We start from the raw sequence: 22,331 nt of genomic DNA on the forward strand, positions 1-22,331 counted from the left end.
TGAAGTGGACGTAAAACCACCACAAACAAATGGTTTGTCTGCTAGATAACTGATTAACTTGGTAGTGAAGTGGACGTAAAACCACCACAAACAAATGGTTTGTCTGCTAGATAACTGATTTACTTGGTAGTGAAGCGGACGTAAAACCACCACAAACAAATGGTTTGTCTGCTAGATAACTGATTAACTTGGTAGTGAAGCGGACGTAAAACCACCACAAACAAATGGTTTGTCTGCTAGATAACTGATTTACTCGGTAGTGAAGCGGACGTAAAACCACCACAAACAAATGGTTTATCTGCTAGATAACTGAACTACTTGGTAGTGAAGCGGACGTAAAACCACCACAAACAAATGGTTTGTCTGCTAGATAACTGATTAACTTGGTAGTGAAGCGGACGTAAAACCACTCAAACAAACAAACAACACTAGGGCTGCAATGTTATATAATATATCGTATTATATCATGATTCTTTCTTTTTATCTTTTTGAATTGCCTGTGTCGGGATTTGCGATAAACTAGGGATGGGATACTGAAATTATCAATAACTTTTACTTATTGTTTTAGAATCCTTCAGTTAAGATGTGGTCTACTTACTGTACAGTCATACCCAAAAATACTAAAAATCATACAGAAATCCTGCACTCTGAGTAAGTGAATCATGAATAAGATAACCTTGAGATCAGATATGTGTACGCGGTGATAAGCTGTAAATATGTAGTAAGGTTGTTATTATTGTACTATTCCCAGCTCATTAAAGTTGAATATAGAAACAGAGTCTGTCCATGCAGCTGGTCACGAAGAATTGTTTTGCCCATATATGGGTTACTGTTAAATGAAACATGTATTATACTTGACTCACCTTCAGTGCACTCTGTACCATTCACAATTGTTAAGTATACCACTTAGTATAACTGGGCATGTCATTTTGACTTGAGTGGGGGCTATTGATGACAGCTTCTTCTTGTCCAGTTTGTAATGTGCTGCCTCCTGAATTGATATTGTCATGGAATCATCTCCCTCGGCTAGCCATCTTTGTTTACAAACAGTTTCATATTTGTTGCATATGGTGACAGTGTTTTAAGATGTATGTTAGGTCAAATCTTTCCGTTCCATATGCCATTTATACAGCTGAAATGTTTAACATAGGAAGAGATAAAAACAAAATGCCCTATAGGAAACTTTCTCCTGCATGGCAATCAAATTCCCTGACAGGGTGTGAAAAGTTAATATAGAAAATGTCACCCGGGATTATTTTTTTATCTATCCTTTTGAATTGTTATATGAGTAAACTTAATTGAATTTAAAGGAAATCTGACTTTTAAAGTCAATCCTTAAAAGTGTCAATTAAAACTAGAAAGTTTGACACAACGATATTGGCAGCATTGGATATAAATCAGAAACATTATATGATAATCAACAGATGATTTCCAAAGGGACACAAGATAAAAAATATAACAAAGGTTGAAAGTCGCAATATTCTGGCCTCCTGGCCTACTTAAAGGCCTAAAGTCAACGATTGATTCAGATAACGGCCTTTTTAATTCTTCGAAGGTACAGGAAACATCATAGTTTTGATTTTTTGCCTGATTTCCATTAACTCATTCCCCCCTGAAATTTAATAATGAACTATTCCAACCATTGAATTGGAAGAGTTTAAAATGTGTCTTCAGGGGTGAATGAGTTAATATAATGAATTAAATTTGTAAAATTTGACCAGTTGATTAGGGGACAGATTCCTGATAATAAATATCTGACAGAATCTAGTGTTTTTGAGCGGTACAGCCTGTTTCCTGGTGTATAGCTATCAGTGAGACTTCCAGCCACCATTTTTAGTTTGAAGCCATGAGCACCCTTTCCATACCCATGGCCATCCTTGAAAAATTGTTTGTGGTTTCCCAACTGACTCATATCTTTTGGGGGGAAATTTGGATAATGTATCATTTTTTTTCTTAAAAATCACAGAAAGTTAGTTAACAGTTAAAGTATGGGTATTTCGGGATATAGCAAGTTTATGATCCCCCGAGGCCAGGACTATTTCCCGAGGCGAAGCCGAGGGAAATAGTCCTGGCCTCGGGGGATCATAAACTTGCTATATCCCGAAATACCCATGCTTCAAGTGTTTTATTATGCTGATACAGGTCACACTCCCTTACAATATTCTAAATATTATTAGACAACAATTTTCAACAGTTGGGACACTTTATTAACAAAACTAAAATTCTGTTGTCGTCTGTCAACAACAATGCGAGGTGAAGGTCGGTCCAGAAAGTACCGGCTCAGCTGGCCGGAAATTGCCGATGTTATTCGATTGCGCTGATTGGTCAATATTCGGTCAGGCCCTGCCCACGACGTCACACAATTTCCCGCATTTTCCGAGGGAAATAGTTTCAAAACTATCGCACCCCTCCAGACGAACTATTTCCCTGGCATGCAGTTAGAGGGGAAATAGCTTGTTTATGTGGTTACTTTTGTATAGTGTAAAATAAGTAGAGGTATAATAATATTTTACATTAGGAAAATGACATTTCCTGAAATGAATTATTTTTTACCTACCTATCTACCCTCTGGGTATAATGTGAGTAGGGAAACTACAAGCAAACAGTTTATAAGGATGGTCCTGTAAACACTTGGTGAACCATTTAATGCAACTTTAATTTTTCAGGTGAAATTTGAAACAGGTGCATGATAATCATGTGGGTTCCTCTGTACCTAATCATGTTGGGGTCTTTTTTATGAACATTACCATGACAATTAACTACATGTATATATTTAGCTCATCTGGCCCGAATGGTGCAGCGTCTGTCGTCCGTCATCTGGGGTCAATATTTTACTTTAAACAACTTCTTCTGAATAACCAAAAGGCCAAGGATGTTGATATTTGGCCAGTAGAATGCTAGGAAATTGAAGGGCTACCAAGTTTGTTCAATTGAATGACCTTGATTTATTTTCAAGGTCACAAGAATCAAATATGTTCAAAATCTTTAAACAACTTCTTCTGAATAACCAAAAGTCGCAAGATGATGATTTTTGGACTGTAACATGATTGGATGAAGGGCTACCAAGTTTGTTCAAACGAATGACCTTGACATTTTTTCAAGGTCACAGGATCAAATACGTGTATGTTCAAAATCTTTAAACGACTTCTTAACAACCAAAAGGCCCAGGATGTTGATATTTGGCCAGTAGCATGCTAAGATGAAGGGCTTCTAAGTTTGTTCAAATGAATGACCTTGAATTATATTTAAGGTCAAAGGAGTCAATTGTCTTAATAAAGTCTTTATATAACTTTTTAACAGGTTCTTTTGAATGACTTTTAATCATAAATACTGATATTTTGCCTTTAGCTTTATTTAAGGTTTATTGAAGGTTACAAGTGTGAAATGTATACCAGGTGAGCGATGCAGGCCCATTGGGCCTCTTGTTTATTTCAGTATCCTACTATCAAAATTGTATTTAAAGTATGGATGCTTTATAAAGCGTAAATTCCAATTACAAACATAATTTATTTCATGCTGTCAATAAAAAGACTACATATTGATCATGTGGTCTCTATGTAATGACTGATAAATTTAAATGTTTTTTTCAGTAATCTTTGTTCAGCTATTTATTCCACTTTTGGGCCATTCTTGAAAGACTTGTGCTAATTAAGGTCACTAGACGCAGAGTGTTGTTGAGATGATACAATGGTATTACAGGTAGTTGTCTGGCATCAACTTCAGTAAAGCTCTTAGTCTTAGAGTCATGATATATGGATGTAACTTGCTGAAACATAGGACTATGTATTTTGGAAATGAATTACCTTGACCCATTTTCAAGGTTACTCAGGTCAAATTCATTAGAACTATGAGGTACAAAGTCATAGTACATGGCCTGTAACTTGCCGGTGCAAAGGTTCAAATGAATGACCTTGACCCACTCTGGAGGTCTTGGGGACATAATGTGTTAGATAATTTCATACAACTTCTTAGGAAGAATTCTGACTATAATTGAGATATTTGGTCTGTGCCAGGGATGGGGTGTTATCAAATTTTCTGAAATGAATGATTTCACTCGCTTTTGATTTATTCCAGTTTAAATGTGAGAGATCAAGTATATTCAAAAATTATCCTATTTACATAATTTCTACATTTACAAAGCCATGAGGCTTAGAGTTTTGATATTTAATGGCCTTTGCATGTACATGCTATATATAGGACACTATCATGTCACTTCACTTTTACATGTAATGTCACAGGGTGAAATGGGTCATGCAGTTGTAGAAAATAAATTGAATAAAGGCCAGGGAATTAACACATGTACGCCTTATGTTTATAAAACAACTGTACCAGCAATTAACATTAATTATAGAAACATATCTGTCCTTATTTTCTTATTGAACATACAAGTATGTACTTGCCAATTTTGGATGGATACTCCTAAATTTAGGCCTCTAATTTTGATATTTTCAGCCAACAAATTTGCTGAATTATTTCTATATTCTATGTAACAAATCAATTTTAATGCCATATTTCTTCCATAGGGGGTATACCCTCTTACTATGTGTAATCTGTGGTAATTGGAAAACCTCAGATAACTAGTTGCAAAAATGCTTTTCAAACAATGAGAAACGTGTGTTATAAAAGTACATTAACTAGGCGAAGTTGAAATATCTTATCAATGACACCATTACGATTAGAAAGATATTAATAATAAAAAAAAATGTACTTTAAACATATTTATGTTGGTATAGCTTGTTGATCTCTAACACAGATCTTTATTCTAGAGTCCATATAACTGTTATGGACTTTGTCAGAGGATAACATTGATAGAAACTGTATTTTGCACCCGCTTGATTTAGATAGCTGAGTAATTGTAATGTTTAATGAAAATCAACTAGGAGTCGGCTCAAAGTTTCTCCCTAGTATACAGCATACAGTACTGGTAATATATAAAGATTTAGGTACCCTCAAAAATAGTCAAATAATATTCCTTAAAACCTTGAAAATTGACCCTTATCTGCTCTCTACATCCCAGGAGTATGTTATGACAAATTTGAAGGCTCAGTGGGTGCCACCTTGTGGATGAGACGTGACTAATTTGTGTACATTAAAATAATCGCTTGGTCATGTAACGGTGAAACTGACAGGCTTTGAAGTCGTGTATCACTCTCAGTAATCTTCAAAGTACAGGTACATGTACCACCCTCTTGATTGGTAAGATATTTTTTCACCTGAAACCCATTGAATACCTAGCTGCGTGCCTTCAATTTTGCTATGACATATTCCAGGAGTGCAGAGAGCGAAAGTGAGCATAACCCCTGGTGTATAGAGTATGGATAATTGATGGTTTTAGGTTCTCTACAATATAGTTATGTTATACTCCTCAGACCAAGATAATTGTTGTTTAGTTTTTCCAGGTTTTATGTATAATTATACTTAAGGGTTGCTGTACCTCTGCCAAAAACTGTAGCTAGCTATTGGAAACTATTAATTCTGTCCTGACTGTAGCCTTGATAAATCATTTCTTAAAAGAAAAGAAAACCCTGTGGGATTTTTTGAAAAATAATAAAAATAAAGTGAACAAAATAAAATCAACAAGAGAGATCCAGTTGTTAAAACAAATCACCAGGGCTAGACAACCCTAGATATCAGGTTGTTATACTACTGCTGTGACTGCTTGAGCTAACTGGTAAACGGAGGTGTACTAGCCCAAATGTGTGGCAGTTATATTGAAATGGAAGTTAAGGGAAGGTTACTGTGTAAAGAAAAATAATTGGCAGTGCAGTGGGACAGGGATCCTTAATCATCATGATTAAGGATCCCTGTCCCACTGCACTGCCATGAAATCGGGTCACTTGGCAGGTATGATTGATGAGCTTTTTACATTTAATACATTTATTATATGAAGTAATAATAATATAGATTAAGTGGAAATATTTTTTATGGCACAAATAATGTTAGGTAATAAAATAACAATTTAGAATGTAAAAAGTCGTTGATTTAGTAGAAATATTTTTTATGGCACAAATCTGTTTTTGTAATAAAATAACAATGTAGAATGTAAAAAGTTGTTGATTTAGTAGAGATATTTTTAATGGCACAAATCAGTTTATGTAATAAAATAACAATGTAGAATGTAAAAAGCCGTTGATTTAGTGTCCATTGACATCCTAATTGATTGACCTATAGGTGGTTGTACTGTTGTACTGTTGTACTGACTGGGTCGTGGACTTTACCCGGTGTACCTGTATAGACGTACCTGTGTTTACCTATAAATACCTGTACCCTGTCATCAGTAACACACCTACGTTATGTGGCAGCTGCTGGAACAACATTTTCAATTTCAAATTTTCAAATCTGGATTTTAATCATTCGGAAAGGAAATTAATTATTCAAAAATATAACACTATGCCAGGTGTGAGTGTAAGTATAGTTCTGTACAGAAATGTGATATGTATAAACACATCTGTTTCTTTGGCCGAATTATGAATACTTCAACTCATTCACCCCTGAAATTTTATAATGAAGTACTCCAACCCTTAAATTGGAAGAGTTCAAATGTGTCTTCAGGGGTGAATGAGTTAAGGTAGTTATATGTCAGATTTACATAATGACACTGAAATAAAATAAAATGCTAAATTTTGGTCATAAAACGTTGTGCACCAATGATAGTTACCCTGAAATATGTGCATTACAATAAAAGTATGTATTATTCTGTAGTAATGTAAAATTTTAAACTTTTAAAAAAGTGAAATTCAAAACTTGTGTGTATTAGGACTCAAAATGATCATCAAATGTCGGCAAACACAAAAAAAACCCATTTTAACTTTTAAGATTCTTAGATTTCAAAAATCACATTTTAAAAATTTGCATTAACGACTTGGAGCAAATAACACTTTGAATAACTGGGCTCAGAAACATGACAACAGTAACCAACTTTACTTCAAGCTGTTTACACCTGTATGTTACTGTAAATATCAGTGAAATCTGGCTAGACCAAGTAACAAGTGCACTGTGAATTATTTTACCAGTCATAATTGAAAGATCATTTGGAGAGGACTTATATAGGCTTGCCAGCTGTTGTCCAATCCATTTGTTTTCTAAACAATAAAATTTGTTAGAAATGTAGGTATGTAAAGGTTCATGTATACACACTACGTGATAAAATATTTGTTTCAGTATAAAATGATAGATATAGGTAATATACTACATATTAATTTTAGGATGCTGTGGTTTGAGGTATGAAATAATATAATTATGTTATACACTACATTTTTAGTATACGATACTGTGTGCTTTAATCTAAAATAATACATACTTAACTGTAGAAGTTTATTTTTTTTGCGTGTTGAAATTTCCGCGTTGCCAATAGTTTTAAAATCTATAAATGCCATGAATCTATGTTTGTGTGCAGATATATTTTTGTGTTTACTTACTCTATGTGAAAAACTTGAAAATTTCTACACCCCAAAAATGTTCACTTATACAGTATATCTTAAATAATTTACATGCTAGGACGCTGTATATTTAGGTATAACATGATATACAGGTGACATACAACATATTAATTTTAGGATTAACAAGAGAACAGTCAGTGTTTAGATATGAAATGATACATACAGGTGATATATATAACATACCGTGTATTAATTTTAGGATGAACAAGAGAATGGGTGGTCGGGCGGCGCAGTGGATAGCGCACTTGCCTTTCACCAAGGCGGCCCGGGTATGATTCCTTGATCAGACGTGAAAAGGTATGGAGTCACCTGCCTGACCACATTGGTTTTCTCCAGGTACTCCGGTTTCCTTCCACAGTAAGACCTCCCGCACTCTGACATCTTGGCCAACAAGAGTGATTAGTATAAGTTGCAAAAGCTTGTTTCGTTATTGTTGTTAAATAAATATAGTTCATATAAGAGAACTGTCAGTTTTTAGGTATAAAATGGTACATAAAGGTGATACATAACATGTTTCAGGATGAACAAGAGAGTAGTCAATGTTGAGAAATGAAGTTGTACATACCCGTGATATACATGTACTATACCTGATAATGATTGGATGTTAGTGTGTTTAATTCAGTTATGCATACCAGGTATGTCACCTGTAGATTATTGCAGCTCTGTCAACACCTGTGTATATATTATTGTTTATCAATATGGATGCTATTTTTGAATGTTTTCCTGTTAGCTTTTTCAAATTTTAACAGCTGGGAAGATATATTTTTTTGTAATTTTGTTAGCTACATAAGTCTAGGAATACATTTCTAACATTTCTTTTTCTTCAGAATGTGTTAAGGCAGATATTTCCTGTTTCTTACATCCAAAAGAATATGAGTACCCCGTTTCAGTTTTGACTTTCAGTTCAAATTTTTTTAACATTTCTTTTTCATCAAAATGTCTTAAAGCAAATATTTTCTGTTTCTCACCTCCAAAAGAATTATGAGTACACTGCTTCTGTTTTGAATTTCAGTATTTTAAAGAAATATCTGATCAGTCTTGAAAGAGTTACTGGTCACAGATGTTCCTTCAGAGTATAAAGGGACTGAAGTTTGTGAGATGTCGGTATAAAACTGCACCATACATGTCCAGGCAATACATGTTATTTGATAAAATGTTGTACCATAATAAATTTTACCTTTATGACATTCACAAAATGTCAACAAGGTCAGAAGAATTACAGCTAAAAAATCAAGTAGTGTATATTCTGTGTTTGCGTATTGCAGAGTTATCTTCTCTTGTGAACAGGTATTGATTGTTAGGTCATTGGTTTGTGTGAGAAAATTACGTTGTTTTCTCAAAAATTGATGACGTTCCTCTCACAAACAAATGACGTAACAATCAATACCTGTGTACAAGAGCAGATAACTCTGCAATACGCAAAGACAGAATATATATTTATTATATTGTCAAGTCCAAATAGTTTATGACGTCACAACATATACTTCAAATAAACAGTCTGAAGAATCTCCTAGAAGAGATGAAAGTACTAAAGACTTGTTGTTGAAAATTTTTCTTTTTATAATTTATTTATATATACTGTAAAGTGGGAACTTTTTGCTGCAGTTAATATTTTGCCTTTTTTGCACTATGCAACAAGGGCATCTTTATCATGACAGCAAATTTAAGTACACAATATATCACATTTAGTGATTACATGTAAAGAGCAAAATTAACACGGAGCCAACATGGATTTTTTTCTGAGTTGCCAATATTTTGTTATTTTAGTTAGTGCAGGCTAGCAAAAGCTGAGAATGATTATTGTAAGATTTGGCTATTATACTATATAATATACTGTTATGATGCACGAAGATTAACTAAAAAATCTGATAAAGTCGTAACCAGTCTTGACATTCTATGTTATATTAATCAACAAATTAATATTTATTTCTAATCCTTATTATGAAGGTCACCACTCCAGGGCCAGCACCCTTCTCAGAGATGGAAGCAGCAGTCCTGGAGAATGAGCGCACAGATTACAGTATAAAAATCTCACTGGAGGTGGCCAAGGCAGGGACAGGTGAGAATACCTTATTTCAATTGTTCCTCTCCCATCTTAATATCCCCTGGTCCCTAATCCCACTCTCCTCTTAAATACCCCCTGGTCCCTAAACCCGCTCTCCTCTTAAATACCCCCTGGTCCCTAATAAACCCACTCTCCTCTTAAATACCTCCTGGTCTCTAAACCCACTCTCCTCTTTAATACCCCCTGGTCCCTAAACCCACTCTCTTCTTAAATACCCCCTGGTCCCTAAACCCACTCTCCTCTTAAATACCCCCTGGCCCCTAAACCCACTCTCCTCTTAAATACTCCCTGGTCCATTAACCCACTCTCCTCTTAAATATGCCTCTCTCGACCTGCTCTCCTCTTAACTATCCCCTGCCTTCATCACCTAACTCCCAGCTAAACATATCTCCCTCTACTGAAGATGAATAATTTTCACAGCTGGCAAAAAGTACCAATGAGTTTGTGGGACTTCAAAAAAATAATTCTACAGAATCATACACCCAAGAGTACCAATATTTGTCTTTGGTTGTGAAAGGCTCTGACACATAACCTTGACACAATTGCAAGGTCTATGGGCCGGGAATATGAAACTTTTAAAATGCCCTCATGTACAAAACAGTGGGACCAAAGGTCATTTGTCCTGTAGTTAGAAGGGGATGAAAGCTATAAAACTAGTTAAATAGATAACCTTGACCTTCTCTGAAGGTCGCAATGGTTTAATTTCTTAAAAAAAAGAGTGGGGGGATGAGAAAAGCAAAAAAGCACTTTGGCCTTTTGTTCTTTGTTTGTAAAGGGTCTCATGTAAAGAAGTAAGAAAATTTATGTTGGCAAATTGAGAAAGAAGACCCCTACATTAATGTTTTGTAATGAGTGACTTTCTTGTTAACAATAACACTGTTATGTTTCAGCTCCCAGAACTGTACGTGTGTATGCTGATGGGATATACGACATGTTCCACTCGGGGCATGCTAAACAGCTGATGCAGGCTAAGATGGCTTTCCCCAATACATATCTCATAGTCGGAGGTAACAACTTTGTAGTGACGCAAAATATAACTTCTAATGTAACTAGTAATACATTTAGACATAATTTTCACCGTGGTATTATAGTTGATGCAGTGTTAAAAGCAGCAAGTTTTCATCAACTTTGATATCAAAAAGGCTTAATTAACTAAGTAATTAAGTATTATTTCATTGTTTCTCTGAAGTAAGAGTGATTATCAAAAAAATATAAAAAAAATTGAGAGGTCCGGTGGCCAAGTGGTTAATTAAAATATAAGGTGTCTGACATTCTGCTACCACTAGCCCTCCACCACTGGGTGGGGCAGTCGCCAGGTACTGGCCGTAGGTCGGTGATTTTTTGTTCGGGAACTCAAACTTTCCTCCACCAACAAAAACCTAGCACGTCCTAAAATAACCATAGCTGTTAATAGGACGTAAAACACAAACAAACCAAACCAAACCTTTTTGTATTGTATTTCTTGGTGAAGATATTTATGATAAATAAGGTAATCCTTCGTTCAGTGACTAAGCGCCACGCGGTTAGTACAAAGCCAAAACTGTCCATGTGAAAGTTGTTTGTAGCTTTTTCTTTGAATATTTTTGCTGGCTTTGAATCTTGCAACTTAAAAAGAACTTCTAGCAATCACATTGGCCCTATTAGATAGTTAAGATTGCTGTTGTTTCCCACGACACATTGTTTGATAAGAACTCTTCATGGAGTACATTTTGTAAGCAATATAAAGGAGCTTTTATCAGAGGATGCATTAAGAGTCTGATGAAATAATTTTTGTGAATGATGTCAAATATTTGACTACTTTTTTCCTCACTGTATTGAACATGTAACTGTATTTATTGCTATTTGCCTTTTTCCGATGACAACAATTGACAATTTAACATGTTCGTCTTTTTCTAAAGACTCATTGAAGAGATATACTCCAAACTAGGTACAAATGTTCCTTAAGAGGTTTTGACAAAGTGTTGTCACTTTTCATGCTGATCCAAAAATCCAAGATGGCCACCCTAGTCACTGAATGGCTGAGAATTTTGACTTCTCAAGACCAACTAAAATGTTTGATTCTACACTAGGTACAAATGTTCCTTTATGTGGTCCTGACCAAGTGCTGTTACTTTCCAAGCCAATCCAAAAATCCAACAAAGCAGCCCTGACCTCTGGTTGCCGATTTACGCCTAGTTGGTACAAATGCATTTTTATGAGTTTTTTACCAAGTGCTTGTACTTTTTGTGCTGATTCAATAACCTGAGAAGAGACTTCTAGCCTCTGATTTGGCTAGTACACTAGGGCTTTTCCTCAAGAACAGCTGTAGTGATTGATTCCAAAATGTGTCATTAGTTTTCTGAATTTCCGTTTGAGGTACAGGCTAAGTGTTCTCACTATTTGCATTGAAACAAGAATCAGAGATGGATACCAGCCTCTGATGGAGGATGGATACTCTGTCCTCTGATAGGTGTAGATTTTTTTTTAACTTTTTCTCTAGATCAGTAATTGACTTCAAACTTGTTACATTAGCATTAAACTCATGTGAGTGTTACAGCCTAATGGGCCTCTTGTTTTTAGGTAGAAACATAGGTTAGAGGATAGTTTTAAATATTTATATTTTAAAAAGGGTTACCTCTGTTTTATAGTCTGTAGTGATAAACTCACACACAAGAAAAAGGGCCGGACAGTAATGAACGAGACGGAGCGATACGAGGCTCTGAGGCACTGCCGCTACGTGGACGAGGTGGTGAAGGCTGTGCCGTGGTCCATCAGCGATGAGTTCCTAGAGAAACATAAAGTAAATATATATGTGTTACTTACATTGTATATGGCGCTGTGTACATCAGAATAGTGAAGCAAACGAATACAAAATGTTTGGGAAGAAATATTCACATTTTCAGCTTAGTATTTATTAGAGTAATAGTTTAATAAAAGGTGAAACAGTTCTTGAATACTTCGAATCACTGTAAAAGTTGTAAAGTTACTTTAATTACCGAAATATCCGTTTTGTACGTTTCCCGAGGTATATCACTTGATAGCGTCAATTTTAACTTTTCTGTATGGATTCCTGTAACATGTGTACCTTTTACGCACTGATTGTTGTTTCTGCTATCGCCAAATATTTTATAATAACAATTTCTGACGAGTAATTTGTTCTTCATACTGAAACCATTGGACATTGTAGATTGACTTTGTTGCCCATGACGATTTACCATACTCTTCCAATGACTCGGATGATATATACAAACATCTAAAAGACAAAGACATGTAAGTATTACAAACATTTTGGTGAGGTGATAATCTTTCGTACGTGTGTATGTAATAGAGGAAGATTTTCATTTCTTCGATCGTTTATCTACTGTAAATCAGGCTATTTTGGATGTGCTGATGTTTTGGTGTTTTGGCTGTTGTATTAATTAAGGTGATACAAATTTAACACGCCAATATTCCTGAATCACTGTTTCCCTATTACACGACCATGATATAGCTCTTTATGGCATGGATTAAAAATATCAATTACGATGTTCCAGTTTTGAAACTTAGAAAATTGATTCTCAATGTTGCAGCATTGTAAACAGAATCTGGTTAGGCAGAGCACAAAAAGCACAAAAATATGATTCTCCTAATTCAAACGACCCTGTCATTTACAAACATTCCAAAATATAGTACATACCACCAAAATATCCTGATTAATGGTATCCTCTGAACAGGCTGGGATATAATAACAGGGCGACTGGCAAACAAAGAAATGTGTTACTGTTCAGTTGATTCTGAATCCTTTAAACCAAGATATGAAAAGAAAAACTCCTCCTCTGTTTGTATGGAGGATTTCAACACTTGAAGATTATATATGAAATAAAATCCTCAGCACCCAATTTTACTCTAAGGGTGTAAACCCACGATTTGGATGAGTTTTATAATTTTAAACTCCACAGTGGTATCCTTAAAATAAGATTTGTGTCGTTTTTTAAACAATATTTAACAATACCATGAACATTTACCCTGCATTCAAGGGGAGGTAATTCAGTATTTCAATTTCAATATTTTAAAGACAGACATTTCTTTTCCTAGTTTAACTCATTCACCCCTGAAGTCACATTTAAACCCTTCCAATTCAACGGTTGGAAAAGTTTATTATGAAACTTCAAGGGTGAATGAGTTAATTACTGCAGCAACACATGCTATGTTTTCTAGGTTTCTGGCGACACAGAGAACAGAAGGAATATCAACGACAGACATCATTGCCCGGATAATTAAAGACTATGACATGTATGTACGGAGAAATCTGACACGTGGCTACAGCGCTAAAGAACTCAACGTCAGCTATATGAAGGTAATGTTATACTTGATCCTCTTCATTGGTCTATGTCCTCACTACAGTCTTGTTTGTCTGGGTGATAGCCTGTCCCTAGGGATGTTTTTCTCATGCCATTACTGGGAACTGACAGTTATCACCACCTAAACACTATTGTAGGAGGCTATTAATGGCGTCATTTTCTATGACGAATGGTTTGCTAATGATACAGGCTGCTTTTGATGTTGGTCCAATACATCCTATCAGAACATATAACTCTGTATGTAGTTCTGGTTATTGTTTGATATACAATGATGAGAGGACAAAAAATAAAGATTTTGTTGTTTATTTTTGATTAACTTGTGAGGAATTATAGATGACACTACAATACCTCGCTACAGCATGTGACAGCTTCATTATATAATTAATCTTCATCAACATGTGACCTGTTTATATGGTTATTCCACATCCAAATGTGACCTGATTTATATGGTCAATCCACATCCACATGTGAACTGATTTATATGGTCAATCCACATCCACATGTGACCTAATTTACATGGTCGATTCACATCCACATGTGACCTGTTTATTTGGTCAATCCTCGTCCACATTTGACCTGATTTCAATAGTCAATCCACATCCACATGTGACCTGATTTGGTCAATCCACATCCACATGTGACCTAATTCATATGGTCAATCTTCGTCCACATGTGGCCTGATTTCAATAGTCAATCCTCATCCATTCGTGACCTGTTTATATGGTTATTCCACTTCCAAATGTGACCTGATTTATATGGTCAATCCACATCCGACCTGATTTATATGGTCGATCCACATCCACGTGTGACCTATTTATTTGGTCAATCCACATCCACATGTGACCTGATTTGGTCAATCCATATCCACATGTGACCTAATTCATATGGTCAATCTTCATCCACATGTGGCCTGATTTCAATAGTCAATCCTCATCCACATGTGACCTGATTTGGTCAATCCATATCCACATGTGACCTAATTCATATGGTCAATCTTCGTCCGCATGTGGCCTGATTTCAATAGTCAATCCTCATCCACATGTGACCGCTTTGTGTAGTCAATCCTTGTCCACATGTAACCTGGTTTATATGATACCTATCCCCGGGACCCCATGTGGTTTAGTTTATGTACTGAATCTCGTCACCCTGTAACCTGGTTAATATGTTACAGGAGAAGAAGATCCAGTTTGATGAGAGGCTGAACAAGGTGAAGGGCAAAAGTCGCGAGCTGATAGACAAAATAAAGGACACAAAGGACAAAGGATTCCACTTCCAAATGTGACCTGATTTATATGGTCAATCCACATCCGACCTGATTTATATGGTCGATCCACATCCACATGTGACCTATTTATTTGGTCAATCCTGCTCCACATTTGACCTGATTTCAATAGTAAATCCACATCCACATGTGACCTAATTCATATGGTCAATCTTCGTCCGCATGTGGCCTGATTTCAATAGTCAATCCTCATCCATTCGTGACCTGTTTATATGGTTATTCCACTTCCAAATGTGACCTGATTTATATGGGCAATCCACATCCGACCTGATTTATATGGTCGATCCACATCCACATGTGACCTATTTATTTGGTCAATCCTGCTCCACATTTGACCTGATTTCAATAGTAAATCCACATCCACATGTGACCTAATTCATATGGTCAATCTTCATCCACATGTGGCCTGATTTCAATAGTCAATCCTCATCCACATGTGACCTGATTTGGTCAATCCATATCCACATGTGACCTAATTCATATGGTCAATCTTCGTCCACATGTGACCTGATTTCAATAGTCAATCCTCATCCACATGTAACCTGATTTGGTCAATCCATATCCACATGTGACCTAATTCATATGGTCAATCTTCGTCCGCATGTGGCCTGATTTCAATAGTCAATCCTCATCCACATGTGACCTGATTTGGTCAATCCATATCCACATGTGACCTAATTCATATGGTCAATCTTCGTCCGCATGTGGCCTGATTTCAATAGTCAATCCTCATCCATTCGTGACCTGTTTATATGGTTATTCCACTTCCAAATGTGCCCTGATTTATATGGTCAATCCACATCCGACCTGATTTATATGGTCGATCCACATCCACATGTGACCTATTTATTTGGTCAATCCTGCTCCACATTTGACCTGATTTCAATAGTAAATCCACATCCACATGTGACCTAATTCATATGGTCAATCTTCGTCCGCATGTGGCCTGATTTCAATAGTCAATCCTCATCCATTCGTGACCTGTTTATATGGTTATTCCACTTCCAAATGTGACCTGATTTATATGGGCAATCCACATCCGACCTGATTTATATGGTCGATCCACATCCACATGTGACCTATTTATTTGGTCAATCCTGCTCCACATTTGACCTGATTTCAATAGTAAATCCACATCCACATGTGACCTAATTCATATGGTCAATCTTCGTCCACATGTGGCCTGATTTCAATAGTCAATCCTCATCCATTCGTGACCTGTTTATATGGTTATTCCACTTCCAAATGTGCCCTGATTTATATGGTCAATCCACATCCGACCTGATTTATATGGTCGATCCACATCCACATGTGACCTATTTATTTGGTCAATCCTGCTCCACATTTGACCTGATTTCAATAGTAAATCCACATCCACATGTGACCTAATTCATATGGTCAATCTTCGTCCACATGTGGCCTGATTTCAATAGTCAATCCTCATCCACATGTGACCTGATTTGGTCAATCCATATCCACATGTGACCTAATTCATATGGTCAATCTTCATCCACATGTGGCCTGATTTCAATAGTCAATCCTCATCCACATGTGACCGCTTTGTGTAGTGAATCCTTGTCCACATGGAACCTGGTTTATATGATACCTATCCCCGGGACCCCATGTGGTTTAGTTTATGTACTGAAGCTCGTCACCATGTAACCTGGTTTACATGATACCTGTCCCGGGGACCCCATGTGGTTTAGTTTTTGTACTGAATCTCGTCACCATGTAACCTGGTTTATATTATACCTGTCCCGGGGACCCCATGTGGTTTAGTTTATGTACTGAAGCTCGTCACCATGTAACCTGGTTTACATGATACCTGTCCCGGGGACCCCATGTGGTTTAGTTTTTGTACTGAATCTCGTCACCATGTAACCTGGTTTATATGATACCTGTCCCTGGGACCCCATGTGGTTTAGTTTATGTACTGAATCTCGTCCCCATGTAACCTGGTTTATATGATACCTATCCCCGGGACCCCATGTGGTTTAGTTTATGTACTGAAGCTCGTCACCATGTAACCTGGTTTACATGATACCTGTCCCGGGGACCCCATGTGGTTTAGTTTATGTACTGAATCTCGTCACCATGTAACCTGGTTAATATGTTACAGGAGAAGAAGATCCAGTTTGATGAGAGTCTGAACAAGATGAAGGACAAAAGTCGCGAGCTGATAGACAAAATAAAGGACACAAAGGACAAAGGCAACGAAATGATTCATCGCTGGGAGGAAAAGTCTCGAGAGTTCATCACCAACTTTCTTGACATGTTTGGACGTGACGGAAGAATTGTAAATATAGAATTCCAACATTGAAACAGTATTTTGCAGAGAAGGCAGTTAGTAAGACAGTTAGTAGATCTTTGGGGGCTGGCACAGATCCACACTCCATGGTCCGTACGTGTACATGTATTATTTATCATGCAGCTATGGACACTGGGATTGGGATCTATGCCATGATGCCATGCCCTTTTTAGTAGAACAGTGAAATGCTGATTATCTTATACTGGATTTTTTTTGTGGCAGTTATTTTTGCACTTTTCATAGAAAGATTCAACTGCTAAATATAGAATGCAGTGAACATTTCTAGGTCCAGACATTTGGACAAAGACGATTTGTTTAAACATTGAGAGTGTTGTTGCTTGGCGAACTGCACACTGAAACTGGCCACCTACACTTACATGTACAAACTTAGTGCATTATTTGTAATGGAATGGATGTATTCGAGTCACTAGTTCAAGCTAGTTTTAACTACCCCAGTAACCCAGTAATCAAACATATTTCTGCATTGGTTTAAACATTTCTTTTATTTAATACCTTATATATAATAGGTACACAGGTTAGTAGGAATATTAATATAAAAGGTACACAGGTAAGTAGGAATATTAATATAATAGGTACACAGGTTAGTAGGAATATTAATATAATAGGTACACAGGTTAGTAGGAATATTAATAGAATAGGTACACAGGTTAGCAGGAATATTAATATAATAGGTACACAGGTTAGTAGGAATATTAATATAATAGGTTCACAGGTTTGTAGGAATATCAATATAATAGGTATACAGGTTAGTAGGAATATTAATATAATAGGTACACAGGTTAGTAGGAATATTAATATAATAGGTACACAGGTTAGTAGGAATATTAATAGAGTAGGTACACAGGTTAGTAGGAATATTATTATGATAGGTAGAAAGGTTAGTAGGAATATTATTATGATAGGTAGAAAGGTTAGTAGGAATATTATTATGATAGGTAGAAAGGTTAGTAGGAATATTAATAGAATAGGTACACAGGTTACTAGGAATATTAATAGAATAGGTACACAGGTTTGTAGGAATATTAATAGAGTAGGTACACAGGTTAGTAGGAACATTAATATAATAGGTAGAAAGGTTAGTAGGAATATTAATATAATAGGTACACAGGTTAGTTGGAATATTAATATATTAGGTACACAGGTTAGTAGGAATATTAATAGGATCCGGCAGCAAGATAAATATGCATTGTAAAAATTGATAGTTTGTGATAATACTGACCATTTTATGTGATGAAGCAAACAAAATATGACCATAGGTAGGTATGATAGAAGAGAGGAAACAGTAATGAAGAGAGCATGAAAAGATCCCAACTGGCACCTAGAATCTACCCGACTCTAAAATAAAATCTACCTTATTAAATTTTAGTATGTTATCATCTTGAGACAGATTTGGGTCCCCATAAATTAACCGTTCAGGCTTCAAATTAATATTTAAAGTACCTATGGTGTTCATTCTAGCTTGGTTAAAGAGCCTACACTGCATCAAATAATGGGAAGGAGTTCCACATCTACATAGGTCTATGTCTGAAACATGATTATTATAGAGATGATAATTTAGGGAGCTACATCCAAGACGAGGCTGTTTTATGTAACACATATAGATACTTCTCACACTTGACTTCATTCTCTTGATCGGTCAATGCCTGATTTATCAGCTCATAGTGAAAAAATGTCAAATCCATGTTACATGATAGCATAGGAAAAGTAAAACAAAGATATCACAGAGTGGACAACATACCTGTTCTCTGTAAAATCTGCACTGCATGAATATTTTTCCTTACAAAAATATGAAAAATTAACACTGCCCAAATTTAACTCATTCACCCCAGAAGACACATTTGAACTCTTCCAATTCAAAGGTTGGTATTGTTCACTGTGAAATTTCAGGGGTGAATGAGTTAACGCTGTTTACAGTGTTACCCCTTTGAAATCAAACTTGCTAAGCTGTTGGTTAAGTATGTATCAATATTGATTCATTTTAGCAATAAAATGTTTAAAGGGAGACTGCTTAAAAAGTTAAATTAAGAAACTAGTCGTTCTCCTCAAATGGAGAGTAAAACTATTATAGAAGCTGGCCTGTGAAATCTAATATCCCTCAAGCTATATTTTACTGTACCATAACATGAAAGTTGCTCCGACTTTTTCAGAAAAATTGGATACAAGAAGGCCGTGCCAGAATCGAACAAGCCATTTCTCCTGTTAACAGTGATGACGAAGAAGACAGTACTGATGGGATGAATTCAGCAGAACCTGATCGAAACGATGCTGAAAGTCCAGACTCAGCAACGAAGAGTCCTCCTGCGAAACGCGGCCGTATTTCTCCACTTCTAGTTGGTGCTACATCGCGGGGTCAAGGTGAAGAGGATTTTTCAGATCCGGAGGATGAAGCCAGTTAAATGTTACATTTATTGTGGATCTATTTATGACTGTCCTGCCATTTTGTTTGTTTTTAGTGGGTGTAGATCTGTGGTATGGTCACACAAAATCATAGAATTTCAGGTAAAGATCGGCAATGATTTATCATTTGAAAATATGAATTTGGATTTATAATTTGTACTTTAAAACAGGCTTAGACAATCAGGCTAAGTATGGCAGTGGAACAGGAATGAGAATCCATATACTATGTATGTCAGTGGACAATATTTAAGTTCAGTAATGAAATATTGAAGAGCTCCTGTCAACAATAAATAGTGATAATAGAATCAACTTACGTTGGTCTTGCGTATTTGTTCGAAACTTTATAATACCTTATACTTTTGTTCTCAATATATTTGTATCCCTTCTCATGGCTTCATTCCTTGAGGGATTTTGATCAAACTTCACACAAATACAAAGGACAATAATATCTTGAAAAAGTTTGAGTTTCAGGGTTGTTGAGTTAAAGTCAAGGTCACTGTTACTATTTTTAGAAAATCCTTGTCAGCGCTCTAGCGGCTTCATTCCTTGAGGGATTTTGATCAAACTTCACACAATTTCAAAGAACCATAATATCTCGAAGAAGTTTGAGTTTCGGGGTTGTTGGTTCAAGGTCACCATTACTATTTTTTAGAAAATTGTTGTCAGCGCTCTAGCAGGTTCATTCCTTGAGGGATTTTGATCAAGCTTCACACAATTACAAAGGACAATAATATCTTGGACAAGTTCGAGTTTCAGGGTTGTCAGGTCAAGGTCAAGGTCACCGTTACTATTTTTTAGAAAATCCATTGTCAGTGCTTTAGTGGGTTCATTCGTTTAGGGATTTTGATCAAACTTCACACAATTAGAAAGGACCATAATATCTCAGACAAGTTCAAGTTTCAGGGTTGTAGAGTTGAGGTCAAGGCCACCGTTACTATTAATACAAAATCCTGGACAAATTGAAGCCAGTGATGGACTGATGATCGATATATAATAATCGAACACTGATCGATTTGACCTGTTCAATTCCGATTATCGTGAACGAATTCTATAATCGATATAATCGGTTCAATACTGAACTTAAAGTGTCAAATGTGTATGTAATATACAGTATACATAGAAATTCATTTATTCTGATTTTTTTTTTACAATTTGATTGATGGTAATGTAGAAAAGAAAAATTACATTAGTAAATCATTTACAAGCTAATTGTATACTTTTCATTTTCCCAATTAACACCAAAGGGCACCAATTTTATAGATAATTACAGTGTAATAGCTTGCGGGGGCCGGTAGGGGACATGTGTTGCTTTAGTATGCTTGTTATTGACTACTATGTTGTTGTGTGTAATTTATACCCTGAAGAGTAGTTCAAGAAACAAAAATTGTTCAAGTTTGACCCTGTGAAGTTCCTTACAGTTTGTGGTGAAACCCCTGGGGATTGATTGAAAATCTTACGTTCAGAACTGAAAGAAGTTGTAGTTAGCATATTTTGATAGTACGGATACATGTAGGTTATTGGTGTGACAAAAAATAACTCATCAAATATCAGCCCTGAGGATAATATTATTTTGTCCAGAACTAAATCAAATCTATATTCCTTGACTACAGAGTCTTTCCCTTTGGTTGAGATTTTTCGGTCTGCTTCATATTATTTACAATATCATGTTTTGTTGTAAAGAGAACGCCCCCCCAAAATATTATAAAATAAAATACATTAGTTCAATATGTTGGCAATTACAAACTGAAATCCGTTCCTCCAGCTTTCATAGATTACATGTAATTTTAAATATATGCTAAAGAAGGGACTGACTGGACCAAAAATTCTAGAAATACCTCTTAGTTTGCTTTGTCACATATTACGTACATCATTAATGCATCATTTTAATATTTACACATGCACTTAGTATCAATTTATCACATTTTAAAATCACGCTTTTTTCAATTGGGAAATTAAGTGGATTTCTTTACTGTCATTGTTTAGTTTTTTTCAGCACAGCTTTTTCTGAGGATAAAAGACTTCCTGATCATTTGTGTTGTTACCATCAGCTCAGCCATATCTTGATTAGAGCACAGGGGTTTGTTCAAAATACACATATGCTATCCTGATAGGGGTCACAGCACACCTAAACATATAATTATAGCATATGTGTATTTTAGACATTTTGAACAAACCCCTGTGCTTACCTGTGCTTACATGTAATAGAATTGTACGGTTCCTAATTAATGATATGCAATCAACGTTATGTTACAGAATTTTGTGAATGAATAGCTCACCAATTTGAGTATCTCAGAATTTTAGGGGTTTTATGTTTGCTTTTTGCCAGAAAGGTCAAAACTTGAAAAATGACCAAAATGTAGGTTGGTATCAAATTGTCACTGTTGTTGGTTTGTTTACAATAAACAGTACTCATGTTCTTACGAAACTGCCAGGTGTAATATTACTGTGCGATCAGATATTTTTGCTGGGGCCGAAATTTCGTTTTTCCAAACAAAACACC

General features: G+C 35.9%; 1 protein-coding gene across 5 annotated transcripts in view; it reads left to right on the top strand.

The window, feature by feature from the left end:
* LOC110462515 (choline-phosphate cytidylyltransferase B-like) overlaps positions 1-20,296 on the top strand; it is a 45,633-nt gene extending 25,337 nt beyond the window's left edge. For 4 of the 5 annotated variants that reach the window (XM_021516493.1, XM_021516490.1, XM_021516492.1 and 1 more), the window contains 7 exons: positions 9,387-9,498; positions 10,395-10,511; positions 12,132-12,283; positions 12,671-12,753; positions 13,681-13,819; positions 17,225-17,401; positions 19,582-20,296. In XM_021516493.1, the coding sequence (XP_021372168.1) occupies positions 9,387-9,498; positions 10,395-10,511; positions 12,132-12,283; positions 12,671-12,753; positions 13,681-13,819; positions 17,225-17,401; positions 19,582-19,830 (1,029 nt within the window). In that variant the 3' untranslated portion in view covers positions 19,831-20,296. Of the gene's footprint in view, positions 1-6,282; positions 6,406-9,386; positions 9,499-10,394; positions 10,512-12,131; positions 12,284-12,670; positions 12,754-13,680; positions 13,820-17,224; positions 17,402-19,581 lie in introns of those variants that run through there. The other variant, XM_021516494.1, reaches the window with a different exon arrangement.
* Positions 20,297-22,331: the final 2,035 nt, after the last annotated feature.

This window comes from Mizuhopecten yessoensis, unplaced genomic scaffold (assembly GCF_002113885.1).
Source record: "Mizuhopecten yessoensis strain PY_sf001 unplaced genomic scaffold, ASM211388v2 scaffold10797, whole genome shotgun sequence".
Lineage (NCBI taxonomy): Eukaryota > Metazoa > Mollusca > Bivalvia > Pectinida > Pectinidae > Mizuhopecten > Mizuhopecten yessoensis.